The sequence below is a fragment of the Dendropsophus ebraccatus genome, chromosome 4 (assembly GCF_027789765.1).
Source record: "Dendropsophus ebraccatus isolate aDenEbr1 chromosome 4, aDenEbr1.pat, whole genome shotgun sequence".
Classification (NCBI taxonomy): Eukaryota; Metazoa; Chordata; class Amphibia; order Anura; family Hylidae; genus Dendropsophus; species Dendropsophus ebraccatus.
In genome coordinates this window covers 148,629,086-148,650,927 of record NC_091457.1, presented here as the reverse complement: position 1 = coordinate 148,650,927, position 21,842 = coordinate 148,629,086, and the positions used below count along the sequence as shown (strand labels likewise).

At 42.8% G+C, this 21,842-nt stretch overlaps 1 protein-coding gene across 3 annotated transcripts in view; it reads right to left on the bottom strand.

Moving 5' to 3' along the window:
- LOC138788972 (flavin-containing monooxygenase 5-like) overlaps nucleotides 1-21,842 on the bottom strand; it is a 120,088-nt gene that overhangs the window by 54,722 nt on the left and 43,524 nt on the right. For 2 of the 3 annotated variants that reach the window (XM_069967423.1, XM_069967422.1), the window contains exons 1-3: nucleotides 13,880-13,910; nucleotides 13,649-13,722; nucleotides 10,311-10,360 (exon numbers count right to left, since the gene is read on the bottom strand). The exons of the other annotated variant lie outside the window; for it this stretch is intronic. In XM_069967423.1, the coding sequence (XP_069823524.1) occupies nucleotides 10,311-10,360; nucleotides 13,649-13,685 (87 nt within the window). In that variant the 5' untranslated portion in view covers nucleotides 13,686-13,722; nucleotides 13,880-13,910. Of the gene's footprint in view, nucleotides 1-10,310; nucleotides 10,361-13,648; nucleotides 13,723-13,879; nucleotides 13,911-21,842 lie in introns of those variants that run through there. 3 annotated transcript variants of the gene reach the window in all.

Below are 21,842 nucleotides of genomic sequence, written 5' to 3'. Positions count from 1 at the left end.
CACGCCCGTAGTTTCAGCCGCACAAGTACGACGGCGTAAGAACTGCGGACGGAATCGTATGCAGTGTGAACATAGCCTTAAGGTACAAACACACTTTATGGGCAGACATACTCGCAGCAGGATTGACATCCTGCTGCCGATCCCTGCCCAAAGAGATTACAGGACAGGGATCCGCAGCGGATCTCGCTGCAAATTCGCAGCGAGAAATCCGCTGCAGATCAGTCGTGTGCGTTTATATGCTTACAGTACAATAATAATAATAATATAGGGGGGAGATTTATCAAAGCCTGTGCACTCTACAGACAGGCAGGCTCAATCAGCAGAGCGCCTATAACACTGATCAATGCTGTGCCTATGGCATAGCATTGTACAGTGTATGCAGTCTAATGATTGCACGTAAAAGTCCCCCAGGGGGACTTAAAATGTGTAAAAAAAAAAAAGTTAAAATGTTTTTATTATGCCCCAAAGCCCCTCCCCCAATAAAAGTTAAAATCATCCCCCTTTCCCTTTATATAAATAAAACATATAAAAATAAATAAACATATAATATTCCGTAGAGTGCGTAATTGTCCGATCTATTAAAATATAACAATCGTCATCACTAATGGCGAACGGCGTAAACGTAAAGAGGGGGAAAAGTGCCAGGATTACCGATTTTTTTATTACATTATATATATATATATATATAAACAAAAATGTAATAAAAAGTGTTCAAAACGACCGATCTTCACAAATATGGGATTAATAAAAACTAGAGATCATGGCGGAAAAATAACACCCCATACAAAACTGTTATAAGCGTCACAATAGGCCCATTCTATTAATAATTAATTGCAAAAAAAAGAATTTCATAAAAAATATATATATAACATTAGAGAATCTGTGTAAACCTGCATATGGTTGTGTTCAGACTGACCTATAGAGTAATAGTATCATGTCGCTTTTACCGTAAAGTGCATTACGCACAACAACCCACAACATAGCTATCAGTTCCTGGTCTCCTCCATGTCATGACGCTCTTACTGCTGCAGTTTCTAAAAATCACGTACAATACCTTTAAGCTTTGTGTTAGGATAGGGACAGGATGACACAAGGACAGGTGAGCCCTGAAGCTGGCACCTGCCCCGCTGTCCCTGCCTACTTGCCTCAGAAGCCCTAAATGGCAACAAACAACTGGACTGCAAAACCCTGTACTCAGCTAGGTGCAACACAGAACAAAACAAGACAAACACACAATCAGGCAAAGTCAGAGGTTCGGGTCAATAACACACGAGCAACACAGTACAATGCAGAATCCTAGAGGGTGGTCGAACAGTCAAAAGCCAGAAGTCAGATAACCAGAAAATCAATGCAGGACATTACACTAGTAAACTAGGCACTATCGCAGGCAAGGACTGAGGCAGAGGGAAAGATACATATGGCACCTGGAGTCCCAGCTCCAGAAGCGATTGGGACTGAGGCTCCAGGTCCAGCCCAGGTGCTGACAGCTGACTGGTGTATCAGTTATCAGTCAATCAACACATATAACAAACACCTTATGCTGATCGGCAGAGGACAGTGAAACCCCATCGCTTTACAGAAGCAGCCCGGCTGCTAGGGACGGCTAGGGACAAGCCCGGCCACGTGCTCTGCCAGAGTCAGGAGCACAGCGCGCTGCTTGAGTTTTAACACTTTGCAACTGGTTATTACTACCTCTGTAGCTCTATCTCCCTGTTGGGCCTTTTGATGTGTTTCTTATGTTTATAGCTGTTATCTAGGTCCCCAACCCCTCTGTGTTATCAGCAGTGACTGGGATAAGAACTTAGGGCCCTGTTACACGGGACGATTATAGTGCAAATAATCATTATGTTGTTCAAATTTAACCGATAATCATTTCACTTAAATGCAGGCAACGATCCAACGACCAACAAGAAATTTGTTCATCGTATATTTGGTGCTGACACCAAAATAATTTTTAATCGTCCGCTGTAATTCCACGCCCGTTCACTAACAGTTCAGTGTAATTCCACATTGTTCCTTAATTTACTGGGATCAGATGGAGTAAGCAGTCAACGACTATCGTTCTGTATAATATGGTGACCGATTTCAGGTTAACGATAAACTCGTTTTGCTCTCCGACAAACAGGTGCAAAACATACATGTCTGAGAAAGAGATTGAGCACCAGAATGGAGAAAAAAAATAGACATCGAGTCAGTCTACCATCACCTGACATTTTAAAGGGGTTATCCAGCGCTACAAAAACATGGCCACTTTTCCCCCTCTCTTGTCTCAAGATTGGGTGGAGTTTCAAACTCAGTTCCATTGAAGTAAATGGAGTTAATTGCAAACCACACCTGACCTGGAGACAAGAGGGGGGAAAGTGGCCATGTTTTTGTAGCGCTGGATAACGTGACGTCTTAAGGCAGCTCAGCCATTCGGCCGCCGAATGGCTAAGCTGCCTTGAGACGTCACGTCTAATGCAGCAGCTTAAACCAGGAAGCGGCCGCAGGACAGGGGTACGGGGCGCCGCGATCTGGGACCTGGAACTGGAACCGGGGAGGTAAGTCCCCTGCGCCGTTTATAACCACCCCCTCCCCGGCCATTGGTAAAAAATACCCCTGGACCGGAGTACCCCTTTAATATGTTTACAATGAATTATTTTACTATTGAGGTTAAATAGAACGTTTGTTTTTTGGGGAGTTTTTGAGCTGAACAATGTATGTTCTTAAGCCATTTTAACCTCTTAAGGACCCATGACGTACCGGCACGTCATGGATCACTGTCACTTAAGGACCCATGACGTACCGGTACGTCAGCCCTTTAAACGGGCGCCGCGGCCGGCCGGGTCCCGATCGGGGGAGATAGCCTGCTATAATACATAGCAGGCCATCTCTCCCTGTCGGCATGGAGGGTTGTTAACCCCCCCCATGCCGACGATCGCCGCTATTGGCTGATAAGCCCATAGCGGCGATCGGAACCTTTCCGGGCCATCGGTGGCCCGATGACCCGGAAAAAAATGGCGGTCGGTGCTGTCCGAGGACGGCACCGACCGCCATTACTGTAAAAAGTAATGGTGGTCACGGTACCATCGTCCCGATCGCCGTGAACGGCCGGCCAGCCGGCCGGCCGTTCACGGCGATCAAAGTCCCCACAAGTAATAAATACCTGCTCCGGACCCCTCAGCTAGGTAGCTGAGGGGTCCGGAGCAGGTATTTGTACATTACTCACCTGTCCCGGGGTCCTGATCGGCGTCTTCCGGGTTCCCGGCGTCCTCTTCATCTTGTCGGGACTTCGGCTTCTTCCGTGAGTCCCGATCGTCTGTTTCCGGCTCCAGCGTCGTCTTTTTTCGTATTTTTCCGGCTCCAGCGTCGTCTATTTTCGGATCTTGCGCTCTGCTGCCCCCTAGCGGCTGATAAGTGTAATACACGTATCAGCCACTACAGGGATGTTCAGAATGTAGTAAAAAAAAATTTTTTTTTCCCAATTTTTTTTTTCCTATTTTCCGCACCCTATCGCCGCTGAGTGTTGATCAGCATCGCACGAAAGTGCGCTTCTAATCAGCAACTCCTCCTTTTTGGCGTAGGGTGGGTTTTTTTTATATCCTACTGCCACGGTCTGCTGATAAGTGCCGAACATAAGTGCGGCATTTATCAGCAACACCATTTTTGGCGTAGGTTTTTTTTGTATACTTACTGTAAAAAACACATAAAAAAAACACTACATTACACCACACTACATTGAATAAAGTTTTACACTACACCACTACATACCCTATATACCAATCCCCATATAAAGATGGCCCCCAGGGTGTTTTCGGTATCGGACGCATACATTATTATTGCCTCCGACACCGAAACAGCCAGTGAGGATGAATGGGGGGTCCTTCGTTCCTCCATTCATCCTCATCCTCCTCATCATCCAGTGACGTGTCTGGGAGTAGCCTAGCGTACGCTGCCCCCCAGACACGTCTTTTCCGCCAGTACCGTCCCAATAAGAGATGACGGTATGGCGTGAAATTCTACAAACTCTGTGAGAGTACCTCAGGGCACACTTACAGATTTAGGGTACGTGCACACTGCGGAATGGCGAAGGATAACCCTTCGTGCATTCCGCAGCTGGCACCCGCCGGCGGACTGATGCAGGGGCGCGTCTCCGCCCGTGTCATAGACTCTATCCTATGCATGGGCGGATTCCATCATCCGTCATTCCATCAACACGTTGGACGCAGAGCGGAATCCGCCCGTGCATAGAATGGAGTCTACGACACGGACGGAGACGTGCGCCTGCATCAGTCCGCCGGCGGGTGCCAACTGCGGAATGCACAAAGGGTTATCCTTCGCGATTCCGCAGTGTGCACGTACCCTTAGGGTGTATGAAGGAAGGGACACTCGAATCCAGCCCCCAGATGCCCACTCCCCCCCCCCCCCATCCTCGGAGTTAGTGGGGACATCGTCCGGGAACTGATCTTCCCACTGCTGGATAAAGGTTACCACCACCTGTAAGGGGATAACCTTTATACCAGCACCCCCTCTTCCGGTCCCTCGCTGCCCGAGCTACTGTAGCTTGCGGCACGATCCGAACATATCAGAAGTAGTAATAGAGCCCTAATATTTAGCAGCCATGGAGCGGACCCAGCGCTTCTGGATATGAAGGACCCCGTATCGCACCAGGAAAACATTTTCCAGGTGACGTCCCCCACACTGGAGAAAGGGAGACCCCAGAAGAAGTGCAGAGTGTGGGGTAACAGGGGGATCAGGAAGGACACCATTTTCCAGTGTGCCACCTGTCCTGATCCCCCCGGCCTCTGCATACTGGATCGCTTCAAGGCGCACCACACATCACTGGGGTTCTACATTATCTAAATTCTGTCCCTTATTCCTATTTCAGGGGTCACGTTGATCCAGGGATTATTCTGATCGCCATTATGGAGTCGGGAAGGAATTTTTCCCCTGTGATGAGGCTACTGTCGTCTGCCTCACAAGGGGTTTTTGCCTTCCTCTGGATCAACACAGGTTGAATTTGATGGACACCTGTCATTTTCAACCTTATAAACTAATAATTGGCCTAATACCCCCAAATAAATTAGAATTGTCCCTTTTCCCCAGCTAAGTAGGTATTGCCGCCATTCCCATTAGAGGATGCCATGATGCAATTACAAAGCCTCTGTGCGGCCAGGACAGTAGAAACCCCCCACAAGTGACCCCATTCTGGAAACTACACCCCATAAGGAATCTAACAAGTGGGGCAGCGGGTATATGGCCCCCTGGTGACGGCCACATTTGGGACGTGAAAATGAAAAAAATGGTATTTTTTATTTTCACGGCACATGTTCTACACATGTGCCCATCACTAGTGGGGTCCATATGCTCACTGCACCCCTTGTTAGATTCCTTATGGGGTGTAGTTTCCAGAATTGGGTCACTTGTGGGGGGTTTCTACTGTTCTGGCAGCACAGGAGCTTTGTAATTGCGACATGGCCTCCATCCCCCATTCCAGCCTCTAAATGGCGCTCTGTCCTTTTGATGACTTGCCCTGTGCCCATATGGCAAATTATGTCCACATGTGGGGTATTTTCGTACTCAGGGGAAACTACCCTACACGTTTTGTGTTCATTTTCTTTTTTAACCCCTTGTGGAAATGGAAAAAAATCAAGGCTAGACCAACATTTAGTGTAATTTTTTTTTAATTTTTACTCTAAATCATTGATCTTGTCTTGATTTTTTCATTTTCACAAGGGGTTAAAAGATAAAAAAAAACACAATGTGTAGAGCAATTTCCCCTGAGTACGGAAATACCCCACATGTGGACATAAAGCGCCATGCAGGTGCAGGGTAAGCCTCCAAAGGGAAGGTGCGCCATTTGGTTTTTGAAGGCTGGATTTGGATGGAATGGATTTCGAGGGGCCATGTTGCATTCAAAAGGCCCCTGTGTTGCCAAGACAGTTAAACCCCCCACAAGTGACCCTATTATGGAAACTACACCCCTCAAGGAATGTAACAAGGGGTGTAGTCAGCATATGGACCCCACTGGTGACGGGCACAAATGTGGAACAATGTGGCGTGAAAATGAAATATTAAATTTTTTACACTATAATGTTGGTCTAGCCTTGAATTTATCATTTTCACAAGGGGTTAAAAGAGAAAAAAAAACACAAAATGTGTAGAGCAATTTCCCCCGAGTCCGTAAATACCCCACATGTGGACATAAAGCGCCATGTGGGCGCAGGGCAAGCCTCTGAAGGGAAGGAGCGCCATTTGGATTTTAGAGGTTGGATTTGGCTAGAATGGATGATGAACGCCATGTCGCATTTACAGAGCCCTTGTGCTGCCAAAACACTGGAAACCCCCCACAAGTGACCCCATTCTGGAAACTACACCCCTCAAGGAATCTAACAAGGGGTGCAGTGAGGATATGGACCCCTTGATGACGGGCACATTTGTGCCATGAAAGTGAAAAAATGAAAATTTTCACTTTCACGTCACATTTTTCCACATTTGTGCCCGTCACCAGTGGGGTCCATATGCTCACTGCACCCCTTGTTAGATTCCTTGAGGGGTGTAGTTTCCAGAATGGGGTCACTTGTGGGGGGTTTCCAGTGTCTTGGCAGCACGAGGGCTCTGTAAATGCGACATGGCCCTTGAAATCCATTCCAGTGAAATCCAGCTTCCAAAAGCCAATTGGCGCTCCTTCCCTTTGGAGGCTCGTCCTGCGCCCCGCTTGGCACTTTATGTCCACATGTGGGGTATTTCCGTACTCGGGAGAAACTGCGCTACATGTTTTGTGTTTTTTTTTTTCCTTTTATCCCTTTGTGAAAATGAAAAATTGAAGGCTAGAACAACATTTTAGTGTAAAAAATACTTTAGTCTTTTTTCAAGCCATATTGTTTGGAAAATCTGTGAAGCACCTGTGGGGTCCAGATGCTCACCGCACCCCTTGTTACATTCCTTGAGGGGTGTAGTTTTCTAAATGGTGTCCCTTTAGGGGTGTTTTTTAGGTTTTGGCACCCCAGAGCCTCTGCCAACCTGAAGTGGTACAGTCAAAAATGACCAAAAATAACGGAGCCATTGAAATTCACTAGGCGCTCCCTTATATCTGAGGCTTGTGGTTGCGTCAAATAGCGCAATAGGGCCACATATGGGGTATTTCTATAAACTGCAGAAACGGGGCAATCAATATTGGGGTGCATTTCTCTGGTAATAGGTTTATAATTATGAAAAATATTGGATTACAATAAAATCTCTGCACAGAAAATTAAAATTTTCAAATTTCTTACACACTTAGCTTTTATTTCTGTGACTCCCCTAAAGGGTTAAAAAACTTTCTGGATATGCTTTTGCAGAGTTTAGGGGGTGCAGTTTCTGAAATGGGGTGCTTCGTGGGGCTTTGTAACACACAGTCCCCTCAAATACACTTTAAACCTGAACAGTTCCCTAAAAATATCTGATTTTGAAATTTTACAGAAAATTTGGAAATTTGCTGCTAATGTTTTAAGCTTCCTATTGTCTAAAAAAAATGAAATATAGTTTAATAAATGCCGCCAACATAAAGTAGACATGTTGCTAATGCTATTTAATATATAATTTATGTGGTATAACCACTTTCTGTATAAGCAGAAAAGTTTTAAAGTTGGAAAAATGCATTTTTTCACAATTTTTCACGCTATTTTGGGTTTTTTCATAAAGATTCGTTATAAGTATCGACTCCAATTTACAAGAAATGTGAAGTACAATATGTCACGAGAAAACAATCTCAGAATCAGCCGGATAGGTAAAAGCATCCCGAAGTTATTAATGAATAAAGTGACACTGGTCAAATTCATAAAATTTGCTCCGGTCCTTAAGGCCATTTCAGGCCCGGTCCTTAAGGGGTTAAAGCTCAAAGAATAACACAAAAAAGTATAATGTGCACAGTCTCTGTCTACTGTATCGCAACTATTAGATGTCTACTTAGAACTGGAACCATCATCTGGATTAGCAGTGATAAAAAAAATTGACGTTACTCAGCCTCCGAGGCATTCAGGAAATTAAGAACATGAGTGTTTATTTCATTAGAAGGGATAACTAAGAAAAGAAATAAAAGTGCTGATCTAGTGCTAAACCAGCCTGGAGGTCATGCGTGTAGCTGCAATGTTGACCGAGCGGCTGATTCTTGAGATCTTTGTTCTTTTATATAGTGATAATTAATGGTAAATGTTCATTATAGCATTTCTGGAAATTTTGCTTTAAGGGTTTTTTTTGTTTGTTTTTTTAAATTAGCAGTTCTGAGCTTGTTGACGGAAAACTTAGTGCCCCTACTAACAATATTATAATTATACGGTATATGTGCAAGCTGCAGCCTAGCAACAGATGCTATAGCCTGTGGCGGAAATCACCGTATGTTCCTGCTACCTGCACATCTGGAGCTCAGCCGATGGAGGAACATGCAGGTCACCATCTGTACAAACACAACTGATTTTTATTTATCTTATTTTTTATTTTTTTTTAAATGCAGATATAGAAAAGGGCCAATGTCATCGGGTACCGGCAGGGAAAGGACTACTTTTAGTATTTCTTGAAGGTTGCTTTTTCTTAAATAATTTTATATACAATTCTGAGTGGAAAAATACATTTTAGAAGCAAACTAAATATGGGTGGCCAAAATATTTTAAAAAAATAAATTGATAAATAATAAAAATTTGGCTATTACGGTCAGAACATGTAGAGCAGAGATGGGAAACCTGAAACCCTCCAGCTGTTAAAAAAACTATTTCATATTATGTCTCAAAATTCCCATTGTCTCGAAATTCTTCTACCTAGTGTACTACTGATTTATGCAAAGTTTGTTGAGAGTAAAGTATTTATTTAGGTTGTAACTAGAGATGACAGAACCGTAGCGTGCAGCTTTTCATTACCGTTGTCTGCAGAAGTTGGATGCAGACCTAAGGGTCCTACTCCACAGGTCGATCGGGGCCCGATCAATGATGTAAACAAGCGCCAATCTGCTAGATCGCCGCTCGTTTACTGGGCCTATTCCACGGCGCGATGAACGTTGAGCGAGGGCAGCAGGGACATCGTTACCGATGTCCTTGCAGCCCTTGCAGCATATATTACCTGTCAGGTCTTCTCCTCCGCTCTGTCTTCCTCCCCGTGTCCCGCGCGCTCTAGCTTCAGAATGGCCTGTCAGCTGACAGGCCACTCAGCCAATCACAGACTGCGGCGGTCCTGGCCTGTGATTGGCTGAGCACTCTGAAGCTAGAGCGCGCGGGACCCGGGGAGGAAGACAGAGCGGAGGAGAAGCCCTGCAGGTAATGTATGGTGCTTCTCAAATCGTCGGTCGCCGGCCGCGCACCGCTATTCAACCGTAGCGATGCGCGGTGGGGGAACAATGATTTTAGGTCTGGCCCTAAATGAACGATCAGCCGATGACACGATCATCGGCTGATCGTTCTCTCTATTCCACCGAGCGATAATTATCGTTCCTGTGGAATAGGGCCCTTAGGCTGCTTGGAAAACATGGATACCGCTATAGGCCATATCCATGTTTTCCAGGACTCCCTAGGACTGTATCCAACTGCTTCAGCCACCGGTAATCAAATTCAGCACACTCAGGTTTGGACAAACCCAAGCGTGCTCGGGGTTAGCTCATCTCTAGTCATAACCCTACTGCAAAATCCAACCAGCCTGTGCCCAGACGGTGAGTGTAATCCCTATATTTAATCAGTCTTTTTCCACCCACTTGTCCACTCTCTAGGTACAGTGAATGCTACACACACACTACCCCTCTCCACCCAACCCCAAAGCATTGGCCACTACAGCTTTGTATACATTTAGATAATTTCAAAAATATGAACAAACCGTAAATATTTAGACTTTTTTTTTCCGGGTTTCATCATAGTCTTTGTGTTTATTGTTGTTTCAGAGTATATATTACACAGCAGTGCATAATTCTATTTACTATGATCTCCAAAACGGTTCTCAGACACTCTACAATGTGTAACCCTGGTCATCTTCTACTCCGATGAAGAGGATGATTCTCTCTAATACAGTCCGCTCAGCTTATAAGAGGATTCCTGCTTACAGAGGAGCAGCTGCTTCCATGTCGTCACTTACTTCCCACAACAGCCACTTATTTAGTCATGTAATACCAGGCTATTCCCTCGCACAGCAAACTTTTTGTAATATTTAGAGAAGCAGTTTTGTTATTTACAGCTCCTCAGGGCCTTATGTTCACACTGGCTTATATAATCTATTATCTAAGAGACTGCTGTGTAATCTATGTAAAGTAGCAAATAAATGCACAACAGACCCCGATGCTTCAGAGGTAAATATGAGGCATCGTGGAATTGACTTACCTTGAACAGCTCACCCCTGAGATAGAAGAAAAATGTGTTTCCGTCTCCACCTAAAGATACATTGACATATGAATATCAGAAACGCTGCCAGATACTCATCATGCAGAGCAAAGGCTATGGGTCTGGTAAAAGATTAACTAAGGCTACCCTAATATAACAAGTTGTTGTACTGACAGACAAAAATTGTTACCCACATATATCCTTATTGTCATGCAGATAACTGGCACCTTACTTGGTCTATTTATTTGGTGATGATCATTGGTCTCAGATTTATAGATAGAAGAGGAGAAGATTCCCTATGACTATTATATGTAACATGGTACCTTGATTTAAGAGTAACTTGGATTGAGAGCGTTTTGCAAGAAGAGATCACAGTTTTTTAAAATTGTAACTTGGTTTAAGAGCATTGCTTTGGTTTAAGATCTCCCTGTGCTGGGTGGGAGAAGGAGTGGGAGAAGGGCCTTGGTCTGCATAGCGGGGTCTTAAGCCCTGTACTCTGACCCAGGAAGTCTCCCTCAGCTTCCAAATCATGTGTTTCCCATCCTCTCCATTCCTGCTATAATGTTCCTGCACTTACACTCAGCTATCCACACTGCTGCTATAATGTGCCTGCACTTACACTCAGCTATACACACTGCTGCTATAATGTGCCTTCACTTACACTCAGCCAATCACACTGCTGTATATAGAAGTTTCCTCACTGTCCTCCTGCACAGCTCTGTGATTCTCACTTCCTGATTGGTCCATGCTGAACACACGCCCCTTCCCCATTGCTTTCATGTGAGCACACAGACCTCTGACAGCAGTCCTGCTTCTCTAGTCTATCCTATAGTACTACACTACTGCATTATGGGGATCTGCAGTTCTATCCTTTATCTACAAACTGCTGCTGTGTTATCAGGTTAAGCATTACTATACATTATACTCCATATGCTGATTGCTATACTGTACAGTAACTTATAATATGACATTCAGCTGTTTTAAATGTTTTTTTTTTTCAATTGTTTTACATGTTATTCATAATATAAAATTATTATTTTTGGGTTGTGGAACCAATTGCCTGGATTTCAATGATTTCTTATGGGAAAATTTGCTTTGGTTTAAGAGTGAATTTGGATTACAAGCATAGTCCCGGAACCAATTATGCTCGTAATCCAAGGCACCACTGTAATATTCTGTTCAAAGTCAAGTCTATAGTATTTTGAAGCAGTTTTAAAGGTTTAAAATTAGAGATGAGCAGAACTTCCCGAACTGCGATTTGTTCTGAAAAGGCTTGGTTCAGGACCAAACTGAACTTTTTGCAAGGTTGGGAGCAAGTTTTCCCCGGTGTCCTCCTTCGGGTCCCCAATGTCTAACTGCTGATGCATTTTTCTGCCAATAAACGCAATTGCAAAGCTTCTTAAAATGGCCTGTACTATTGATTTCTGTAAAAAAAAATTTAAACGGCAGTGACACTTCTAGGTTTGTCAAAATACTAGCACAACTATATTTTAGGCTATGTTCACACTGCGTATATGTCCGGCCGCATATTTTCGCGGCCGGACATATACGCGGTAAACTCCGGCCGGAGATTTACGCTACTTGCGGCCGGCTACGTACGGACAGCGAACTTACGCCCATAGTCTACTTACGCTTCCCGAGCGCCCTACGTAGCTTTCTGACAGCGGTCTTTTACTTGGAAATCTTCGCCTAGCCCCGGACACCCAACAGAACCTTTTTGATCGGCACAAAAAGCTGCAAAAATTAAGAAATCACCACTATGTACGGGACCACATGTTACGCTACGGGCGTAAGTTACGGCATTTTCGTCCGCAAACAATGGTCTGGTTTATTTTTTACGCCGCCGCGTACGATCCGGGCGTAAGTTCGTACGTAGTGTAGCAAACTACGTAAGTCTCCGGCCGCTTATTCACGGAACGCGCTACGGCAGGAAACCTACGTAGTGTGAACATAGCCTTACTGTGTATTTACACACAGTAAAATACCAAAATATGGCCCAAAAATTGAGTCAAAAACAGAATGTTTGCTCTATAGAAGTTCATAATAAACATGCTGATTATTTATTACTTCTGTTGAACGGGAACTGTACAAGTTCGGCAACTTTTTAGAATCTTGAATCCTTTTTAAACTTGAATCCTGGCATTTGAAGAGGTTGGATGCCTCCCTAGGGCTGCCAGGCTGCATTCATGTTTTCCAGGACTCCGTAGGGTGGCATTAAACTTCTTCAGATGTTGAGAATTATATTGGGCATCTATATATACTATAATAGCCCAACGTATTGCGTATTGCACTATGTGTCCACTTAGTAATAGTAATGTAAGTGGTGACACCCTCTTCGGAAACTGTTACACAATCCCGAAACAAGAGTCACAACCAAAGCAAAGCAAAAAATTTGGTTGCCATCAAATAGGTGGCCAGTCAGTCCCTACGTCTTTCCCCCACCCATGCAGATGGGTTCCTCAGGGGACAATATGCGAGGAACAATGCCAATATAGTTGAGAGCCGAAAAAGAGATAAATAATAATATACTAAAGTAATTTTCAGATACAAAAGATTCAGTGTAACACAATGCAGGTTAGTTGTAGACCTTAGCAATATGCAGTATAACCCAACCACCTTTTTCATGCCATTTTAGCTGTGTTTTTGGGTTTGTGTCTTTTTATATAAACATAAAATGCTGATGGTATTTTTTTCATAGACTTTTCAATTTAGTTGAATAAAAAACATCTGCACAAAAATTTAATTGGTGGATGCAAATATGTGGGAATACGCCTTTAATTTTTTAAACGCCTTTAAACTTTTGTAAATCCTATTCTATAATGTGTGCGATTAGTTACACACTCTCCCATTATACAGCAATGATTATAAATACTATATATATATATGTATATATATATATATATATATATATATATATATATATATATATATATATATACACACACAATTATTTCTTCATTAACAAAGCCAGGACAATCTATTCTTCAGCTGTCAATAAATAAGGTCTAAAATGAGTGTTCGGTAACATATCCCGGCCTCATCCGTACACAGACGAGTAGAATATTTCTCGGTGTGAAGCTCGGCTTTGTTATAGTAAAAGGCTGAATAAGTATTACACTCAGCAGAAGCTAATCTAGAGCTATTACAGAGTAATCTCCGAATTTGTCAATCCTTCTTTAACTCCCGAGCATTCCGCCAGAAGGGCTACTTATGGCCAAGGAAGGGGATTAGGCAGAACGTATATCCAGGAAAGAATTCACAGATAATAGACGTAAAAAAAAATAAAAAATTCATGCAACACCCAAAAAAAAGAGAGAGAGAGAAAAGATATGACTTACCTTTGTTAATATTGATGACAAGTGCTGGTGTGTTCATAGACCGACTCACTTATACTTTCGCACTTGTGATGTCACTATTTGGGAATTAAAAAAAAAAAAAATTGTTCCCAGGAGCTTTTATAACTAAAGATTACCGACTGCCTCGAAAATCAACCAATCACAGCCCTTCTTCCACAAGTTATCGGTTCCATCCCTCCACGCTGCATATCATGTTGCATAGTTGCAATGTACCTCGTATTGTTCTTTAAAACTTGCTGCTGCTGAGAAAGTTAATACGATAATTCAGTGGTTGAGAGAGAAGAAAGTTGCAAGACAGGTTGAAAATCTTTTAGAGGATTCAGAATTTTTGCTTAAAGGGAATGTACCACTTTACAGGTTATGTCAAGGGTTACATACCATGCGATGCGCGCCGCCGCGCTGAATCAGTTTTCTAATCTGTCATAGTGATGATAGGCTAAAGCACAGGTGTGAAACTGTGGCACTCCAGCTGTTGCAAAACTACAATTCCCATCATATCTGAACAGATAAAGCTATGGAAATTGTAGTTTTCCAAAAGCTGGAGGGCCGCAAGTTTAACAGTCCTGCGCTAAAGGTTTTACACAATGGATAGCTGCCAAAAACGTTATGGGTGGGTCCGCAATGTAAGAGGTTTGGTTTACCTTTTAGGCAAACACAAAGGGGGAGATTTATCAAACCTGGTGTAAAGTGAAACAGGCTCAGTTGCCCCTAGCAACCAATCAGATTCCACCTTTCATTTTCCAAAGAGTCTGTGAGGAATGAAAGGTGGAATCTGATTGGTTGCTAGGGGCAACTGAGCCAGTTTCACTTTACACCATGTTTGATAAATCTCCCCCCTTGTGACCAAGAATTTAGAGCTGTTGTTTATGGAGTAAGGAGCCATTCGTGGAAAATTAAGCAATTTACAAATATGTTAGGAATCATGTAGGCTATTACATGAAGGGAAATTGTCTAAAACTTCAGCGACCATTTAAAGGGGTAGTGCGGTGCAAACAAATTTTTCACTAAATAACACACATTACAAAGTTATACGACATTGTAATGTGTGTCATTTAAGTGAATGGCCCCCTTCCCCATGTTTCTCCCACCCCCGACAGTGGACCCGGAAGTGTAATACAGTATACTCACTGAGTCACTGTCGACCCCGGCCCCCATCTTGGGACGGTCACATCATCTTCAGGAGGCCGGCCTGACTGCTCCAGCTCTCCCTCATGCCGGCCCCCCTCCAGCGCATCATCAGCTGCTCAGCCGCCATTGGCTGAGAATAACAGAAGACGTCTGGGGCTTGTGTTATGCTCAGCCAATCGCGGCAGAGCAGCCCAGAGTATACTGTATCACACTTCCGGGTCCACGGTCGGGGGGGGGAGGGGCATGGGGAAAGGGGCCATTCAGTTAAATAGCACACATTACAATGTTTTATAACTTTGTAATGTGTGTTATTTAGTGAAAAATGTTTTACACCGCACTACCCCTACCGCATCTCAAAAAACTGTATAAATTACCCAATACTGTATAAATGATAGCACTTTTCCATTGTGTGGGTATTTTCTTTAAGTAATGGTTAAATATAGAATGTGTGCAGTATGGTGTATGTAGAATTTCTTAAGACACCTTGGAGGGGAATAAAATTGGTTAACCATTAACCATGTTGATTTTAAAGGGAACCAATCACCTCAAAAATGCATATAAAGCTAAGTACATGTGCTGTTAGACCACAGAGCACACTTCCCACACATGTTTTCATAGCCTCCTTGCCTCCCCCGTGTAAGCCACAAAGTCACTTTATAAAACTGGCGCCCTGTATGCAAATTACCTGAGGTAGTCATCGGGGCGGTGTGCGGATAGCAGGTAGTCACGGTCTCCTGGGTGTCTCCTATCGTCCTGTGCGTTCCGCTTTTATCACGCGTCTGTGGGCGTGATTCAAATTGCACAGTAGCTGTGACGTCATTCGGGAGCGTGCCGTGCCCGACGTCAGCGTGCCTACGCTGTGACGCCGCTGCGCATGCGCAGTACAGCCACTTCCATTCCGGCGGTACTGCGCCTGTGCAGAATAGCCTCGAACTCAGTGCTGCATAATTCCCGCCGTGTGAACAACAGAGTGGAAATCCCATTGAACACAATGGCACGTTGCTCTTTACATATTTTACATTTCAAGTGGAATACGGGCACAGATTTAGCTTGAAATAGCTCACCTATTCCTCAGTGTGAACATGCCTTTAGAGTCTGGATCATAAATTACAAGTTTAAATAACAAGTTGTTTTACTCCCCTTAGCTGCTCATGCACTGGGTAATAGAATATGTTATTGACACTCCAATCAGAATAAGAATTAATATGTATGTAATATCCAACCAATAGGAGCTTGGAAACCACCCGTGTCCTTTCCTGGTTAGATGCCATCCTTTTCCTTTATGTACCGGGCATGGTCGCCCCATATGTTGGGGGGGCTCAAAAATGGCCCCATCCCCACCGTATGGGGCGACCACTATGAAAAAACAAAAAAAACAAACATTAACTCCACTTAGGGCCCGTTCCTGGCCTCCGCGTGCCTCCGGTACCGTTCCCGGCGCAGGCAGTGTGGCGTACACTACCTGCGCCGGGAATGGTAACGGAGGCACGCGGTGGCCGGGAACGGGCCCTAGGTGAGTTAAGTGTTTTTGTTTTTTTTTAATTTAGCTGCAGAACTGCGGTCAGGCAGAGGTTACCATTTTACGGCGTATAAGGCGAACCCCTGACAATCTGCTTAAAAGTCAGGGGTCGTCTTATACGCCCAGTCCCCTTATACGCCGGAAAATATGGTATATGTGTTTTGTCCAATAAACTAGGAGCTTGCTTCACAGAATCCTGTGTCTCTGTCATGTATCCAAGCTTGTAAAATACTCTACTGATAATTTGGAGTCCCACTAAGACAGGTAGTGAGTGATTACCCCATAGGAAAGACTTTGAGGGAGGCTCAGTATTTGTATGCAATAAGTGATATGTAACTGTGCCAGCCCTGCAATTTCTGACACAACCAACGGTGGCAGCAGAGGGGCCATGCCACTCCTTTACTGCTGCCAGTCAATGTAAAAATGTAAAATTAAAAAGTATACATTTTCTTTAACCCCTTAAGGTCAAAGCCAATTTTCATTTTTGCGCTTTTGCTTTTTCCATTTTATGTTTAAAAGTCCATAGCGCTTGCATTTTTTCACCTAGAGACTTATATGAGCGCTTATTCCGACGCTGAGACCCGGCACGGGCAGAAGAACGGATCTGTGAGATCCGTCCCACTAGACACCATGGACGTGCAGTACAAAGCACTTCAATGCAGCTGTCAGGTTTGACAGCTGCATTGAAGTGCTTAATTAGCCGGTGCGGCAACATGACCGGCGCCGTCTAATAGAGGTACTGCCTGGTACGTCATGGGACGCTAAGGGGTTAATAAAGTTTTATTGTAAAGTTACGTAACTTTAAGAAATGTTAAAAAAAAATATATATATATAGGAAACAAACTATTCTAATACCCCTTTTATTCTTTTTTTTTTTTTTTTTTTTTAAGTACAGAAAACTGTAGATGTGAAATAAAGCAAGTTTGCGATTTACATTTGTTATTTTTTACTTTAAATTTTACAGTGAAAACAGGTGTTTTTATTCTGCTACTTTTGCATAAACTGACGTGTTCAATACAGAAGTTACAATACTGTATAGTTGTTGTATAACTATGTTGTGTTGTTGGCCATTTGACTATGCAAAACTATAATTTAACACCTACAACTTTCTATAAACATAGAACACAGACGTAAAACTTTTTGTTATAAATATAAGGAAATTTAGCTTCCTTTTTGTTAATGCATTTCTCAAAGCAAACGGTTAAAGGGGTTGTCTATTGAAATTCTTTTTCTTTCAGATCAACTGGTGTCAAAAAGTTATATAGATTTGTAATTTACTTCTATTTAAAAATCTCAAGTCTTCCCATACTTATAAGATGATGTATGTCCTGCAGGAAGTGTTGTTTTATTTTCAGTCTGACACAGTGCTCTCTGCTGCCACCTCTGTCCATGTCAGGAACTGTCTTTAAAGGGGTAGTCCACCCAAAAATTTTTTCTTTCAAATCAACTGCTGCCATGAAGTGACAGAGATTTGTAATTTACTTCTATTAAAAAATCTCAAGCCTTCCAGTACTTATCAGCTGCTGTATGCCCAACAGGAAGTTGTATTATTTCCAGTCTGGAGAGCAGGAGGGGTTTTCTATGGGGATTTGCTCCTGCTTTGGACAGTTCCTGACATGGACAGAGGAGGCAACAGAGAGCACTGGGTCAGACAGGAAAGAAAACACTACTTCCTGCTGGACATACAGCAGCTAATAAGTACTGGAAGACTTAAGATTTTTTAATAGAAGTGAATTACAAATCTCTGGCACTTTATGGCACCAGTTGATTTGAAAGAAAAAAATTTTGGGTGGACTACCCCTTTAATGTATTGCCTGTTCATGGTTCTGAGATCTCGACTCTGCTGCCTCTGCACTGGTGGAATAATTTTACGCTAAAGGTTACTGTGTACACTGAGCTTATCAAGATATATAAGTGAGTAAGAGATATGGATAATCATTAATGATTCCCAAGAGCAAAGAGGTAAAAACTGTATATAGAATTGGAGATCAATCAGATCAATGAAGGCATTAAACATGTTATTGGGTATTGTAATAGTTATTTATTTACTGGGTGAAGAAGCAATTCATATCTGTCAGGGAGAAGAATTCTGCATTGCTATCTTGGTATTTGTTCCTTGTCTATTACATCTACACGCAAATACTTTAAAAGTTTCCATACTTGAAAACCATGTCACATATTAATAACCATTGACTGTGAATGGAATATGTTGGTGCTATATAAATATTATTATTATTATTAGAGTGAAGAGTGAATACACGTTTTGATAGAAGTCTGCACCCTTCAAACTCATATGCCTGCAAAGCAGCAGACACTCACTGCTAATGACATCAGTATAATGGCACAATAAATCCACAGCCAATAGCTGGTTGTATGACAGGTGACCACCCTGTCAACCCTCTGATCGGCATTCCCACAATGCAATTGTAGGATCCTGAATGATTTACACGACAGCCAGAGGCCTTCTAAAGGCCTCTGTACTCCCATGTTAAAGGGGTTATCCAGGCTTAGAAGAACATGGTAATTTTCTTCCAGAAACTGCATCACTCTTGTCCTCAGTTTGGGTGTGGTTTTGCAATAAAGCTCCATTTACTTCAATGGAACGGAGTTGCAAAGTCACATTCACACTATATATAAATGAGTTTTTGGAAGAAAGTGGCCATGTTCTTCTAAGCCTGGATAACCCCTGTAACTCTACTAATAAAGTCTGCCTCAGGCACATTTTGTAGATCAATGCAGTTTAATATCACTGCATTGAGCAATGATTCAATCAAATGATTGCTTATAACAGTCCCTTGGGAGACGTAAAAAAAAAATGCCATTCCCAAATAGTACTATAAATAGTAATTTTTACAAATAAAAAAAGTCTACACTCCAAAATAAAAAGTAACATATGTAGTTCTGTAAAGTACTAAAATGTCCAAACTATGCCATCACAGAGAACCCAGAACACGAGAAAAAAAAATCCTCAACACCAGAAATGCCAATTTTTGGTCACACCCCCTCTCCAAAAAAAAAAAAAAAATACAAAGCTCTTTCCATCGTAACTTGTAAAAACTAAAGATCATGGTGCAAAAAAAATAAACCCTCACATTCCATTATAGACTGAAAAAATGTAAATGTATAGGGGTCAAAAAAGGACAATTGTAAGCAAATCTATTTATCTATATTTTAAAGTAGCAAAATGAGACAAAAACTATACAAATTAAGCATTGCTGTGATCCTACCTTCCCACAGAATACCCCGAAGTACAGCTGGTCCTGCAAGTCCTCCAACCAACATGGACCACATCCTGTATAAGGCTATGTTCACACTACGTAAGTTTCCGGCCATAGCGCGCTCCGTGAATAAGCGGCCGGAGATTTACGTAGTTTGCGTACAATAGAAAGTATACGATCTACGGCTGCACAGTTCACACTACGTACGAACTTACGCCCGGATCGCATGCGGCGCCGTAAAAAATGAAACAGACCATTGTTTCGGGACGGAAATGCTGTAACTTACGCCCGTAGCGTAACATGCGGTCCCGTACGTAGTGGTGATTTCTTCATTTTTACACTTTGATTTGCCGATCCAAAAGGTTCTGTGGGGTGTCCGGGGCTAGCCGAAGATATCCAAGTAAAAGACCGCTGTCAGATCGCTATGTACGGCGCTCGGGAAGCGTACGTAGCTTACGGGCGTAAGTTCATGGTCCGTACGTAGCCGGCCGGAGTTTTACACGTATATGTCCGGCCGCGAAAAATATGCGGCCGGACATATACGTAGTGTGAACATAGCCTAAAGAATGTAAATAAGTAAACTGAGCCTTCCTGAGGCAATAATGGAGAGTCATAAATTCTGGACAATGCTGGACATAAGTGAAGACAAATAGCAGAACAGCATTCCTACAGTCCTAAAGCCGTAAACCAAAACCCCTGGTTACTTCAAAGCCTCCGTATCAGAGTCACCTGTGGACGAAGAGTACACGCCCAATAGAGTCATCAAAAGGACAAGGACCTTACTTTACCCAAAGGACGCCACCTGCAGGAATGTGTTTACCTGCATTATTGTCTTTAAAATATAAAGAAACTGTGATGATTGGCCAAGACAGTATTTGGAGGTGTTTCAGGGATGGGCAATGTGTGGGCTATGTGTGCGTGTGACTGGTATATAGGGTTGCACACAAATGAATAGTTAGGCACTTCCTTTCTCCCACCATCCCTTCCCACCACCCTCTCCCTTCCCTTATATTCCTATCCCTTAGTTAGTCTCCCCTTGTGTAGATATTTATGTTTTCTCTTTGTAATAAACCCCTTAAAGTGTTTACATTTTTTTTTTTTTTTTGCAGAAATCAATATTACAGGCGATTTTAAGAAACTTTGTAATTGGGTTTATTAGCCAAAAATGCATATTTATAATGAAAAAGCAGTTGGAAGCTTTCCCCCCATGACTATATTGTTCTCTATGGAGAGGGGAGGGGTGGAGGGAGATCAGGCACCAAAACAGGACAACAAAGAGTTAATTTACAGCTACATCACCGGGCTATCTCCTCTGAAGTCACCACTTACCTCTCTGACCTCTGAATACCGGCTTTCACACAGCTCCCACTGTGTAATCCTTTGTTCTGTGCTGCCAACTAATCTCCCTCCTCCCACCTCCACTCTCCATAGGTTACACAGGGCTCGACTGATGGAAAAGAGTCGAGATTTCCTGATAATGAGCAGTGGATGAGAGAGAGGGAGGGAGGGAGGGGGGACCTGGGGAAAGTCTTTTTGAATGCAGATAATGGCATATTTGCCCAATAAACCCAATTACGTTTCTTAAAATCGCTTGGACTATTGATTTCTGCAAAAATAATTTAAACGACAGTGACACTTTAAAGATCCAGTTGTCCTTGATCAGTTAATACTGCACCCCAAAAACCTAAGCAGATTCTACAATGTGTTAATGGAAAAACTGTGTTGTTATAACCTTAAGAGGCCAAGGGGGAAGTCTTGAAAGCATTAATGTACTTAGACTCTCTGTAGAAGAACACTCTGGGAATTGGAAAGTTACTGCAATCACTCTGATTGAAAACGCTGCACCAGCACACCCAATCTAATTACAATAATTAGAACAATGAGAAATGTTCTGGAACTCCATCCTAAAAAAAAAAATCCTTTATTTATGAATCCATTGTTCTAATACAGCCATCTACATTGGAGACATAGGTGTATACAAGCTTTTCTTTCATTACATATACATTAGTCATCCTCATTTAGTGATTGCACTAGGTTACTTTCTACTTCGAGTATAACGACATAAAACAAGGGTTACCAAGGCTAGGCATCCATCCACAGGCATCTGTTTTGGGGTATTTGCCCCTCATCAGTGTGGAGCAAATAAGACTTCCCCTGATAATAAGACCTAGTAGAGGTTTTTCCGAATTGCTAAATATAAGGCCTCCCCCGAAAGTAAGACCTAGCAAAGTTTTAGTTTGGAAGCATGCCCGCCTAACATAACAGCTGTGATTTTTTTTTTTTAGCCTGCCACTGTTGTCCCCTACCTTCA